Source organism: Carettochelys insculpta, chromosome 9 (genome assembly GCF_033958435.1).
Source record: "Carettochelys insculpta isolate YL-2023 chromosome 9, ASM3395843v1, whole genome shotgun sequence".
Taxonomy (NCBI): Eukaryota; Metazoa; Chordata; order Testudines; family Carettochelyidae; genus Carettochelys; species Carettochelys insculpta.
This window is the reverse complement of record NC_134145.1, coordinates 39,690,813-39,704,770: the sequence shown is the minus strand read 5'-3', so window position 1 is coordinate 39,704,770 and position 13,958 is coordinate 39,690,813. Positions and strand designations below refer to the sequence as shown.

General features: G+C 46.4%; 1 protein-coding gene across 2 annotated transcripts in view; it reads left to right on the top strand.

Annotated features, from left to right (window-relative positions):
- The first annotated feature begins 3,076 nt into the window (after positions 1 to 3,076).
- The window catches only part of OLFM3 (olfactomedin 3), a 46,755-nt gene continuing 35,873 nt past the window's right edge, over positions 3,077 to 13,958 (top strand). Inside the window, exons 1-2 of one of the 2 annotated variants that reach the window (XM_075002780.1) lie at positions 3,077 to 3,220; positions 6,898 to 6,911. In XM_075002780.1, coding sequence (XP_074858881.1) covers positions 3,077 to 3,220; positions 6,898 to 6,911 — 158 coding nt within the window. The remainder of the gene's footprint in view (positions 3,221 to 6,897; positions 6,912 to 13,958) is intronic. The other variant, XM_075002781.1, reaches the window with a different exon arrangement.

The following is a 13,958-nucleotide window of genomic DNA, read 5'->3' as shown; positions in this document are numbered from 1 at the left end:
GAAGAAGCACGTGACGTTATGCTAATGAGGTGCGGGGAATTTGCATTTGCACCTCATTAGCATCTTTCACTCCATGTATTAGCATGCCACTTCTGAAGGAAGTGGCCTGTGTAGAAATGGCCGACATGTACTCTTTTGATCGCAAATTGAAAGAACTCAGCTCTTTTTCTGGAAGCCGTCTTCTACTCCCAGATCAGGAAGAGCATCTTTTTTGGAAAGAGTCTTTGGAAAAAAGCATATGTGGTTGCTTTATCTCTTTATCTCAAAAGAGAAGTCCTCATGGTGCCAGATCTCTGTCCTGTTCTTTCAAAAGAGCAGGGGCTGTGTGGACGCTCTTTTGAAAGAGCAGATTGCTCTTTCGATCCGCTTTTTTTGTGTGTAGATGCGATCTTCCGGAAGACTATCTTTCATAAGATCGCTGTAGTGTAGACGTGGCCATGGTGTAAACTTCCTGTTCTTAGCAGAATGTGGCATAATCAGTATAATAAAGCTTGAATACACTTGTTGACCATAGCATGGGCGGGGAGGAGTTACCGGCCATTAGTAAGACCATTCCCTTCCCACCCCCACTGCCCTTTATAAACCCTGGTTTCTGCTTTCCCTCTATTTTTCACCTGAGGAAGTGAGTTTTGCCTGCAAAAGCTCTTGACCTAATAAATTTGTTAGTCTGTAAGTTTCCATGTGACTGTTTGCCATTTGTACAAAGTAGTTGCACAAAAAAGGATGACAAGTTCTTGAAAGATACTTTTCGTAACACACTCTTCTATAAATATAACTATAATAGACAGATCAGTGCCAGTTGGCTTTGATTGTGACCATTTGGAGCTGGTACAAATGAGACTTAAATCTGCCTTAAATAGGGAGTTGGGAATCCTTGTTCTCTCCAACACACTGCAGCCTGGCATAAAGGTTGCATCACAGAGGGCTTTTATAGCACTCCCTTGCTCCAGTTCTTAACACGGTACCCTTCCAGTGGTATGTTAGAACCAAAGGGAAATCCTGAGCCCTAGGGATGCTTAAATTAGAGCCTTGTGGGCAATCTATGCCTCCTCCTTTACTTGGCACAGCTGAGCATGCAATCCACTAAAATAAATTTTCATATCTAAGGCAAAGTATTTGTTGAAATAGAGAAAACATGTAAAACAAATCAATATATAATACACCCAATCCAGCTGGGGCTGCTTGTGCTCTTATAAATTCTGGTGCAAATTAGATGAAGCCAATGGAACCATAAGCAAAATGAGAATCAGCAAAATCATTACATTTGAATAAAATAGGTATCTAAAAATCATGAGAACCAGCAAAATGTTTTTAAGGGCAGACTGGCTGACATGGTGGAGGTCGGATTGGAGTGGGGGTGTTATGTGCTAGGTATGGCAAAAGACAGTTCTCCCTGGTCGTGGCCCCATCTCTGCCACTGATTTATTGTGTGACCCTGGGCAGAGCACTTGCCTTCTTTATATACTCCCATGTGCAAAACAGAGATCTCAGTTACCTACTGCAGAGAAGATTGTGAATTATAATTAATATTTGTAAAGCAATTTGAGATCCTCGTGGATTTCTAAATGCACTCTTCTATGAGTAACACTTTTATCAATATTTTGAAACTTAACATTTTAGCTCAGTATGCAATTCCATATTGAAGCTGTGATCTCTCTTGTTTTGTTGCTGAGACTTTGTGCCGCGAGGTCCTTCATAAGTTTATGTAGTAGCTCTCAGTGTGGGTTTTTTCCCTACTTTTCTTGATTTTAAAAAGACAATGATTGATTTTCTGTGCTTCTTGGTTAAGAAATGGATTGATTCAAAGAGGTCTAGCATGAATTTGGAACACAAGCTCTGAGAATTTCAAAAGCTTTTCTGGAGGTTTAGAAAGTTTAATTCTAACGAATGCATTCATGAGCACCCACACCGCTATATAAATATGCATCTTTTTCAATTGCTTTCAGGACTTTTTTCATATCACCTGCCAAAATTGTTTAAGAAAAATATATTTCTGTGGAAATAAATTTTGAAACAGACTCCAGCGTACACCGTAGGAAAAAAAATATAGTATTCTGTCTCCTGGCAAACTTTTAACAAGTATTCTTCCAAGTAAACATTAAGAAATCCTTGCTCTACCTACCATCTATAGAGACATATTCAAAATGCACATACTAGAGAGAACAATTACTTGTATTGTAAAATTTGCTGTAAAAGATTTTGTTCTGGTATTTGTCTATTATCTTCTATTATTTGTATATTATTTTATGACTTTCCTACAAATCAGTGCAAGATGCCTTTCAGCTTGGAAATCATTGTATCATAATAGACAACTGAAGTCCCTGAAGCAGATTTAAGCAAACAGTAACTCCTTTACCCGTACTTGACCTATAAATAATTTATTTTCTGGGGCTGTTCTCAGAAGGAACATAGCTATCTGTTCGTCAATCAATCTTCTTCTGGCCTGTTTGCAAATGTGTTAACACTGAACTTTGCAAAAGTAGCCTTTTGATAATTTAAGTTACTCTTCCAAAATCAGTGGATAGTTTTAGGGAAAAGTTCTGAGAATGACAGCCTTTGTGTTTTCCTGGCCTCTCTAAGAATCCTTCCCACCATTATCCGAGATGACTGTATATACAGAGTACTGTTATGGGAAATGTCCCCAGACTTACTTTTAATTGAGAAGAGGGAGTTGTGAGGGAAAGATGTGGGCAAAAACATCTGGTGTTTGTTCAGTTGGTTGGTTTGACATTTTAGGCAAGTCTTCACATCAGCCTGCAGAAGTTGAACTAAGCAGATGCTAACTAATGCTGTAGCTGCTTAACATCTTATTCCCCAACCCCCTGTAAAAGCTGTAATGAATATTGACATCTAAAGAATAGCTAAGTGGTCGATATAAGACAGCCAAAGTTGAAGTATCTCTTGAGAAGGCTAGAAGAACAGAATTTGGGGAGAGGCTGCCTGTATTTTTTAATGGATGATTAAATCTGGGGCGGTTGGTCTCCTTTCATGCTGTGGCTGTTGAGTGCTGCAGTCACGCCTCTCACTGCCAGACTGCACTAGGCTGATAATCAGTCACTATGCAAACTCCACAGCAATGACTCCTCCACTGCTCAAGCTTGGTGCTGTTCTTAGCACCATGGCAATGATCTCTAACTGGATGTCCCAAACTCTCCCATCTCTGGTAGGACTAAATAGCACCAAACCATCCACTTCAAATACTCTCGTAAGTAGCTCTGACGTTAAAAATCATCTTCCTGCTGAACTGCTATTTTAAGGCACCAAAAAGCTATGGTTTAAATATGCCTATTTGTAAATTTCTTTTCAAGCCATTAATCTGTATTTATAGCTTAACGCCTGCTTCTGCCTGCACACTTCAAACTGCACAACATTTGTGAGGATGCTATAGATTTACTGTACAAGAGAGACTTTTTTTTAAAAGATAGCCTCATTAAGTATTTAAGAATGAAAGTCTTCTTCGAGTATAAAGTGTTAAAAATATCCAAGAAAACACTTGTTGCTTCATCTGAGATTGTTTCCTTATTTATTATTTGAGAAAAGGTATACTGCTGTATTGCAGAATAAGACTACCGAAAAGAAACCTAGAGTATCTATCTTACATTGTAGCACTGCCATTTAAACTGTTTTTTGCAGGATAATATGCAACAGATATTTTTTCTTTCTGAATTTGAACAGCAGATAAGTAATATCTTTTAGAAATAAAAGAAAACAGGTTCTTTTCAGTTTGGCTACAAGACCTTTGTGTAGGCTGATTAGAAAATAACAGAGATGATGAATTATTACTTAGAAAAGTTTAAATCTGCCAGTACTTGTATATGATGTTCATATGTCAGTAAATTTTAACACAGCATACATCAGTCTCTGTTTATGCAGAACTAAAGAAAAAAAGTGGGAATAACTCTTTCTATGGACTTCTGCACATCATCTAAAAATGAGGTTCATATTTCAGTCTGCCAGAAGAACTCAAGGACCTTTACTATAGCATTTGTGAAAGAGCAAATGAAGTTGGAACGATTTGACAAATGCTATCTGTTTAATTCCAGTTTAAAAAAATCAGAGTAGAAGAGCTTACTGTTGTAACTAAAAGTGACCAACTAAACCATATTTAATTATCTCATTATACATGAAAATTAAAAAATGTTTCATACAAGGTTTTAAATAGTTGCTCTTAATTGTAACATTGTATTGTTATCCTAAATAATTGAGTTTTTATTTTAGTAGTACACCATGTACTAACACGGGGGGAATGGAGAAAGCCTGATTTTTTTCTTAAAATATCATTTAATTTTTCACTGAAGTATGTGGTCACATCTCTTGTTCCATCACAAGTCAGATGGGTCCCTTAATCCAAGTGTGCATTTGTGTGCATGTGCAGGCGTATAGACAGATATAGCTATAAATATAGATCCTGAGCTAGTGTAAATCAGCATCTCTCTTGAATTCAGTGAAGTACTGCTGGTTTGAACCCACTGAGGCCCTGGACCATAGCACATATGCTTTGTCATTACTTTAACTATACTGCTTGCTCTTATTAAGATGGAGGAAACATGCTTGTTTCATGCTTCAGTGAGCTGTGAGGTAATACAAGGGTCAGTGATGTTAGCACACATATGTGAAGTAGAACAGCCTTGTGATACTGGTATAGTAAAAATATATCCTCTAGTAGATCATAGCCAAAAGAATTTCTTCTGATTTAGCCACCTAGTTATAGGGTCTTCTTTTTCTATGGCATGTAATTTCTAACATGTAGCATTATTAGGTAAGGCCTTATATACAGTAGATTCAGTACTAATTCAGGCCATTATTGCCAAGGTATCATCAGAAATCCATCAGCTCAAGCAACCTAACAGTGCAGCTTGAATCTTGCTATGTACAAAACTTTCTAAATATGTTTTCGAGGGCACACAAAACTTGAAAATTTCTACATTTTGTACAAGAAAGAAACAAACAAAAACATCTCCTTTATATTTAACCAGTGCTTCTTTTTTTTTTTGTGCCAGTATGCTCTGGTACACCATACCAGCATTTTGGTAGCCCCCAGCTGGGATTCTGGCAGGGAGACCCCAACAGCCCCATGGCTGGAAGCAGGCTGGAGCATGGAAAAACCACCTGCAGATCCAGCCCTGGGGACTTGGCCAGGGCCAGAGGAATGTTGGCAGACATAAGGCTAGGAGCTGGCAGGGGCACAGACCCCCACCGGCAGCTCCAGCACCAAGGTCCCAGCTGGGTCTGCGGGAACCCCTGCAGCCCTGGGACTGGGCTTCACCAGCAGCTCAAGCCCCAGGGAGTCAGCTGGGGAACAGAGCCCCAACAGCAGCCCAGCTGCACGTACCTGGTGGGGGAGAGAATGGGGAGCTGGCTGCATTCCATCTCCTCTTTTTCTTAAAAAGAAAAAAAAGGGGGAAAAGATAGGACCAAATTCTCTGCCTGAATAGCTGTCAAATTTGCCCAGACCGTGGTGACCGTGACCACAACTATAACATTCCTGTTGAAACCTCTGGTAGCGTAAAGTTAAAAAAAGACCTTTTGAAGTAGAGTATTGTAATTCTGTAGCACAGCTGCCTTCCAAGATGATGATAAATATTGGCATTTTCCAGGACTCCTTTCTCTTTCCTTAAAATTACTAAGAACTAGAAAGAATATGTTTGTTTCTCCTCTTTATAGCTTGGTTGGTTCTTTTCTGGTCTACTTACCTGACTCATGCATCTGATGAAGCAGGTCTTTGCCCATGAGTGCTTATGCTCCAAAATATCTGTTAGTCTATAAGGTGCCACAGGACTTCTTGTTGTTCTTGAAGATACAGACGAACATGACTACCTCTCTGATACTTGCTACCTGTCATCAGTAATACTCCATTTGGGGTGTTGGATTCAACAGCTTTCATAAGATTTTGATGCCTTCTAGACTCTTCCTTTGGAGAAGAGCAACTTCAACTTGAGGCTGAAAGTAAATGGGAGAGAACAAAAATAAAATAAAAATATGGGTGTGTGTGAAAATCACACACACACACACACAGAGAGAGAGAGAGAGAGAGAGAGAGAGAGATCAGCGAGATGGATACCTCTCCACACACCCTCATGACAGCAGTTTTTCCTATTGGATGTAAGAGCCCTGGAAAAACAGAATACAGTAAAGTAATGGAGACTAAATTTAGAGAAATATATCATCAGTCATTTAAGCCTGAATAACCAATCACAATGCAAGTCTGTTATGTGCCTGAGGGTTTCTCCTTGTGACTTTTGGGTGCTTTTTTGATTGCACATGTGTGTCTCCAGCTGACACTATACTGTAAGGAAATTTGTGCCTGGCCAAACATCCTTTTACCAGGAAAGGAGGTTGAAATGTGTGGTTTCAACAGAACGTGTAAAGCATGATTTGGACAATACAGTCCGTACTACATCCTTTTTACTATAAACTGGGCCTGCTTCTGGTGTCTCATCCATTTTACACTGAGGCTATGTCTACATTAGCACACTATGTCGAAGTAGCCTAGTTCAAAGTGAGAACATCGAAATAGGCAACTTTGATGAGTATCGTCTACATGTGCTCCAGGGCTGGTGCCGTCAGTGTTCAATGTTGAAGTAGCGACGGGGAACATTGAAAGGAGCTGCCCCGGAAGCAAATGCAGAGCGTCCACACACACAAGTGCTCCCCGTCAAAATAAGGGGCCAGGAAAGCCCACAGACCGGGTCACAGGCTGGACTAGCCCTTCTGGGGCAACAGCAAGCCGCTCCTTTAAAGGTCCTCTCTCAGACACACCTGGCCTGCAGAGCACGAGGTCTGCAGAGTGCTAGCTACACTCTCACAGACTGAAGGACAGCAGCTATGGACCCCCAGCAGCAGCAGCAGGAAGAGGAGGCCCTCCAGGTAGTCATCCAGGGGCAAGTGCCCTGCTAGGTGCTGCCCAGGAGGCCGCCCAGCAGTTCCTGCCAGTGGAGCTGTCCCGGGGGCAAACGGGGATGCCCCTGACCACTGGGCTCCCCTCTTCCTCCCCCGCCAGGTGCTCCCCCACCTCTGGAGCTACCCCAGCAACTCCAAGTGATGGGAGCAGCTGGTCATGCAGGAGTGGAACAACAACATGTGGCTGCGGAACTTCTGTATGTGCCAGCAGACCTTTCTGGAGCTCTGCCAGTGGCTCACCCCTGAACTGAGGCACCAGGACACCCGGATGCAGGGCGCCCTCCCTGTCAAGAGGAGGGTTTCAATAGCCGTCTGGAAGCTGGCCGCTCCAGACAGCTACCGTTCTGTGGGACACCAGTTTGGAGTGGGAAAGGCCATGGTTGGGGCCGTCGTCATGGAGGTAAGGAGGCCCGGGCATGCACCCACTGGGGGCGGGGCAGCTGTGTGTGGGGCTGGGGAGGAAGGGGTGCCGGGGAGGAAGGGGCTGGGTGGGAAAGTACCCGGGGAGGTGCCTGGGAAGGGGGCCTGGGGGAAGGGCCCTGGGGCACCCTGCTCACCCTCATGGGCGCCTGTGCTCCCTCCCCACAGGTGGTCTGTGCACTCAATGCCATGCTGCTCCAGAGGGTGGTACAACTTGGGGACCTGGACGCAGCTGTCGCCAGATTCACCGCCATGGGGTTCCCAAACTGATTTGAGGTCCTGGACGGGACCCACATCCACATCCGCGCCCCAGACCACAGTGGAGGGAGATACATCATCCGCAGGGGCTACCACTCCATGGTCCTGCAGGCCATGGTGGACAGCTGGGACCGCTTCCAGGATGTGTACATGGGCTGGCCCGGCTGCACACATGACGCCCGCATCTTCCGAATCTTGGGCCTGTGCTGCCGGCTGGTGGCAGGAACCTACAACACCGTGCCCCTCTGCCTTGTGGTGGACGCAGCCTACCCGCTCCAGCCCTGGCTCACGTGCCAGTACACTGGCCACCTCAACGCCAGCCAGGAGTGATTCAATGCCGAACTGAACCATGCCCACCAGGTGGTGGAGGGGACCTTCGGCCACCTGAAGGGCCTCTGGTGGTGCCTCCTTGCCTGCCTGGACGTCGGCCTCCAGAACACCCCCCAGGTTGTGGGTGCATGCTGCACACTCTACAACATTGTCAAGAGCAAGGGGGAGGCCTTCATCCAGGGGTTGGCGGTTGACACCTGCACGGGCTTCCCCCAGCCGGCTGCTGCACCCAATCACCAGGCCCACTGCGAGGGGGTACGGGTCTGCGAGGCCCTGTGGGCCCATTTTGACCAGGGAGACCCCTGAGCACCTCCCTGGCCTTCCCCAGAGTACCCCCACACACACCGCCCGCACTGCCCGCACACCGACGCCAACCCTGCACACCATCCCCCCAACAAGCACAGGTCTCCAGTTCTTCAGAAAATAAAACTGTTTTTGGAAAACTGCTAACTGTCTTATGTGCCCAACAAAAACTGCAACCAATATGCAAAGAAGGACAACTATATACAAGGGGGACAACTATATACAAATGGGGGCCTGATGGGTGGCTCGGCCATTGGCCCATCAGTCTGGGGTGGGGGTAGAGGGGCGCGACCCCTGGCAGGTACGGCTTACGACCCCTCCTTGTCTGCGGTCCCCAGCGCATCCGGCTGGGGGCTGGGAGGACCAGCAGGTGCGGCCGGGATGCTTCCACCGGCCGGTCTTCAGCCCCAGTGGTCTCTGGTCCTGGGGGGCTGGCAGGCAGCAGAGCAGGTGGGGTGGCGGGTGGCGCAGCAGGTAGGGCGGCAGGCAGAGAGGCAGGTGGGGCAGCAGGCAGCACGGCAGGGGGGCATTGGGTAGAGAAGCGGGGAGGGCGGCATGGGGGACAGCGAGGCGTGGGAGCCGGGTGACGACCTCCCGGATCGACCCAGCTATGTCCTGGAAGACCCCCATGAAATCCTCCCACGCCAACCACCACCGGGTGGACTCCTCCCAGTCAAACTGGAGTCTCTCCCCGGCCACCTCCATCTGCTGCTGGAGAGCCGCCAGGAGCTGGGGGTCCATGGCGGCCATCCCCGGGCTCCGGCAGTAGCAGGACCGTCCTGCTGACCTTGGGGGGTGTCTCTGGGTGCTGGTGGTGGCTGACCTCCGGTGGGCTGTCGGGGACGACAGAAGGTGCCTGGCTGCCTGGGGCGTTGGATGGTGCAACTGCAGAGATGGAGAGAGGGAGAGGAAGGCTGTTAGTACTGTGTCCTGGCCTGTGGCCCTTCCCCCCCACCCTTGGGTTCTGGGTCTCCGTCCCCATCACTGGGTGTGATGTGCCTGTTGGGTGTCCCCATTGCATGGTCCCCCCGCCCACGGGGTTAGGGCACAGTGCTGTCCATGGGTGCGGGTGCTGACGGCCATGCCGCCATCCTGGGACCGTGCTGTGGCTGGGCAGTTGTGGGTCAGGGTCCGCTGGGGGAGTGTGAGGCTCCCAGTCATGTCTGGTGCCCCTGCCCCACGGCCTGGGGGTGTGTGCCCTGTGGGGTATGTAACTGACTGTCCATTGCCGTGGTCGGGAGAAGCCCCAGTGGGTGGACACCCGTGGTGCTCTGGGAGGGGATGTCTATGAGGAGCCCCCCCCTTCTCACTGCTGGACCCCCTCTTCTGCCATCCTGAGAGGGGGCTCTTTGGGTGGGCCCTGGGGTGCAGGACTGGCCTCTGGGCCAGACTCCAGATCTGAGGCCTGCTGGGGCTCATCGGCCATGGTGTCAAGGGTGGCCGGGGGGAGGAGGTATCCCGGGGGCCCAGGATGGCTCTGAGCACCCTGTAATAGAGGTAAGTGGCGGGGGTGGCCCCAAAGCAGCTGGCTGAGTCCCAGGCCTGGGCATACCCCTGCTGCAACTCCTTCACCTTACTCTGGACATGATCCGGAGTGCGGGCAGGGTGACCCTGGGCAGCCAGGCCCTCAGCCAGTTGGGCGAATGCTTCTGCGTTCTGCCACTTGCTCCCCATCATGTGGAGAACTTCCTCTTCACCCCAGAGCCCCAGCAGGTCTCGGAGCTTGGCCTCCGACGAGGAGGGGGCCTGCCTCTTTTTGGCCCCCCGCTTGGCTGCCAGGGGTGCCTGGGTCCCCTCGGAAGGGGAGCCCTGGGGGTGCTCTGGGGTCTGGCTTAATGCCATGGGTGGTGGCTGTGTGGATTGGGCCTCTGGAAAGTGTGCAGGGCTAGTACATGTGTGTGCTTCTGCCTGCACGCTGTCAGCTTCCTGCCACAGGAAATCTGGGTCCATGGTGCTTTAAAGGCTGCTGCACGCGGGGACCATAGAACCCCGCAGGGTTGCACAGAGCATCTCAACCCCTCAGCTGATGGCCACCATAGAGGACCCTGCTATTTCAAAGTAGCGGGACGTGGATCGTCTACACATGCTGTACTTTGACGTTCAACATCGAAGTAGGGTGCTATTCCCATCTTCAGAAGGGAATACTGATTTCGACGTCTCGCTGCCTAACGTCGATTTCAACGTCAAAATAGCACACAGCGCGTGTAGACGCAACACGTGCTATTTCGATGTTGTGCTGGCTACTTTGGAGTAGCCGGCTAGTGTAGACGCACCCTGAATGGAATTCCATTTTTAACACGGATGGAATTCTTCCTGAGTTTTACCAGTAACAGAGAGGAAGCCGTGCTAGTCTATACACTATCAAAACAAAAAGCAGTCAAATAGCACTTTAAAGACTAGCAAACTAGTCTTTAAAGTGCTTCTTGACTGCTTTTTGTTTTGAGTTATACCAGTATTAGTACACAATGATTCTTGAAGATTGCAGTGTATGTCTGCACATTAGTGGTAAGTGTCCCTGTGCTCAGACATTGGCCTCTGCAGCTATCCCTAAATTTTGACATAAACTTGGTTACTGTATTATTGCATCACTATCTAGGTATGAGGACTATGGAAAATCAGAGAAGCCACCAGCCAGGCCCAGGAATAGGTGAGCAAAGGGAGAAAATGCTCTGGGACCCAGTGATTCAGAAAGACCCATGGCTCCTGGCTGCTGCTGCTGCTATTGCAACAGTGGTGGTGGCCAGAGCCCTTTCAATCACTGCCAGAGCACCAAGCAGCAATTTGGGCAGCTCTGAGAGCTGTCTGGGGAGTGGGTGGGGGTGTGAGTCCATCCAGGCAGCACTGAGGACTGGATGCCCCTGCCCCACCCTTTCTTCCTGAGGCCCTGCTCTTTCTGGGATCACAGAACCTATTCCCCCTGCACCTTGTGCAGGGACCCAGCAAGTCTGTCAGCCTCACTGCCACTGACGTAAAATTAGCTGACATTGTAAGGGTTAACTGCTTTGACAAGCTTGAATTATTCAAGCTTACATTTTATTTGCTATTCAAAACCAATTTAAATGGTCCCTGCAGCTGTAATTTTGTTTAGATTTTATTGTTTACCATCTCTGTTCAACTACAATGCCCTATGCGCTAAAAAAAAAATAAATGCTAGAAGAACATCATAAAACTGGCAAGTCTGAGCAATGAACCGTAGGTATGTCTTTCTAGCAAACCCCAAAGCAAGGTCTGCGGTCCTTCATTTACAATCCCTTTAAATTGCAGACGTATTTTCTTATCAAAACAGGGGATTATTATAGTTTTGATCTTTCAGTGAACCCTACAGTTTGCTTTAGACTAAAGAAACGAGAGTCACTCCTTTCTCCAGGGATCACAACCAAAATCTCTTGGAAGAAAAGAGGTGGTACTCTTGCATTAAGATGACATGCAGTCAAAGATCACCAAGAGAATGCTCTTTCACCTATTGTTCTAAACTTATTTAAGCAGACACTGTATCTGCCCTGTAGTGATGAACTATGCAATAGTGGACTTTATGCTGGATCAGTAAGCATCAATATTAATGCTTACCAGTTCTGATAATTACTGTTTGCACTGATATGAACTATGCTTTAATAATATAACTGGTGACTCACATACACTGCAACAAAATGAAATTATTCTGGTAGCAACTATAGGCATCTAAGCTTTGAAATCAAGTAGCTAAAATAGTATTTTTTAGATATAAGAAGAAGAATGAATAATTTTATCTTGACTAGTCATCCCTAAATCCAATATTAAAAGGCATCACAGCGCTTCTACTAGCAGATTTAATTCGATCATATAAAATTCCTCAATCCTCAAGTTTTTTATTTCCTTCTTTCATCCTGACTTTTGTAAATTTCCATACCTCTTATTAAATGCACATCACACAACACTTTTAATCTATCACATACAATTTAAGAAAATAGGCAGAGCATTGGGATAGTCTCAGAGGGACAGTCGTGTTAGTCTGTAGCTTCACAAAAACAAGCAGTCCTGTACCACCTCAAAGACTAACAAAAAGGGTTTTGTGGGTAAGACCCAGTTCTTCAGATTTTCAGATTGGAGTAGACAATTAGAATCCAGGGGAAAAAGGAGGTGAAAAGTGGGGTCACCTGTCAGTAACAGGACCAGTGGAGGAAGTAAATTAAGTGGGATGGGTGCCATCCTGTGAATATCAAAGGTGTGGAAATTGCCCCTGTAATGCATAAGATAACTGAGATCTCTGTTAAGCCCCAGGTTAAATGTGTCAAACTTGTAAATGAATTCCAATTCAGATGTCTCCTTCTGTGATCTTGAGATAAAATCCTTCTGTAGAAGAATGGCAACTTTCAAATCCTTTATTGAATGTCCTGGGAGCTTTTTTGTGTTCCCCAATACGTTTATGTGTATTTCGATTTCTGATATCTAATTTATGGCCATTCATCCTTTAGCCTAGGGACTGTTCAGTTTGTCCAATGTACATGGCAGAGAGGCATTGCTGGCACATAATGGCATATATCCCATTAATGCATGTGTAGGTGTATGAGCCACTGAAGGTATTGCTGATGTGGTTAGTCCAGTGATGGTATCTGTAGTGTAGATATGTGGACAGAGCTGGCCATGGGGTTTGTTGCAGGGATAAATTTCTGGATTAGTGGTTTTGTGATAAGATGTGTGGCTGCTAGTGTGTATTTTCTTGATGTTGGGTGGCTGCCTGTAGGAAAGAACAGGCATGTTGCCAAGGCCTGTGAGAGTGAGGGATCGTGTTCCAGTGTAGCTTGTAGATTGTCAATGATGCGCTAGAGGGGTTTAAGCTGAGGGCTATAGGAGATAATAAGTGTTGATCTGTTATTTTCCTTCTTGGGCTTCCTATGAAGTAGCTGGCTTTGGGGTACTCTGCTGGCCCTTCCCCCCAGTGGGTAATTAAGTTTTACAAATGTTTGATAAAAAAACTTGTCATACTTTTGTCTCTGTCAGTATCTGTTTGTATCTGGCTTGGAGCAGATACAATTGTATCTTAGGGTATGGCTGTAGAGAATGGATTGTGTGATGTGTCTTGGATGGAAGCTGAAGGCTTCTTTGTTGCTGCTGGTGTTTATAGCCATGTAACTACAAGGTTGGTTTCAGTGTACTGCACTTTTAAAAGTAAAGTGGACCCCTTCTAATTTGTTTTTAGGCCTGAGAGTTGATCAGCATGGATGTTGTTATTGTACTTTCAAATAGGGGCTTTATATTTGTTTCTTTATATCTCTGTCCTTTTCTTTGGTCTGAAGCAGGGATGGGGATCCGCAGGTTAGAGCCAACACCTGGGTTAATTTGATCTGGCCATTGGCAATTCTCCGTGCTGCAGGCTGGAAGCCCCATACAGGGCTGGAACGCAAGCACTGGCTTGTTCCACTGAGGGGAAAGCCCCAAGCCTCCAAGTTTTGTGAGTGGGTGGGTGGTTTTTTAATGTGCTTCTACCTTGAGAGCACTGAGAACAAGTGAGTAGTAGGATGATCCTGGGGGGGAGGAGTTTTGTTTTCTTTTTTCGTTTCTCACTTATGAGCAGGTGAGTAATGAGCATAGTGACATATTTGTTTGTGGAAAACCATAACAAGCCTCCACAAGGAATGAAATCAATGAACTTCTGTTGAATAATTAGTAGAAAGCTGTTTTCATCCAGTCTGAACATGATGCTTGCAATTAAACAGGGCTGGCAGACATTTCTAAAGGACCATTAACAAGGAGACAGGTAATTTTGCAAT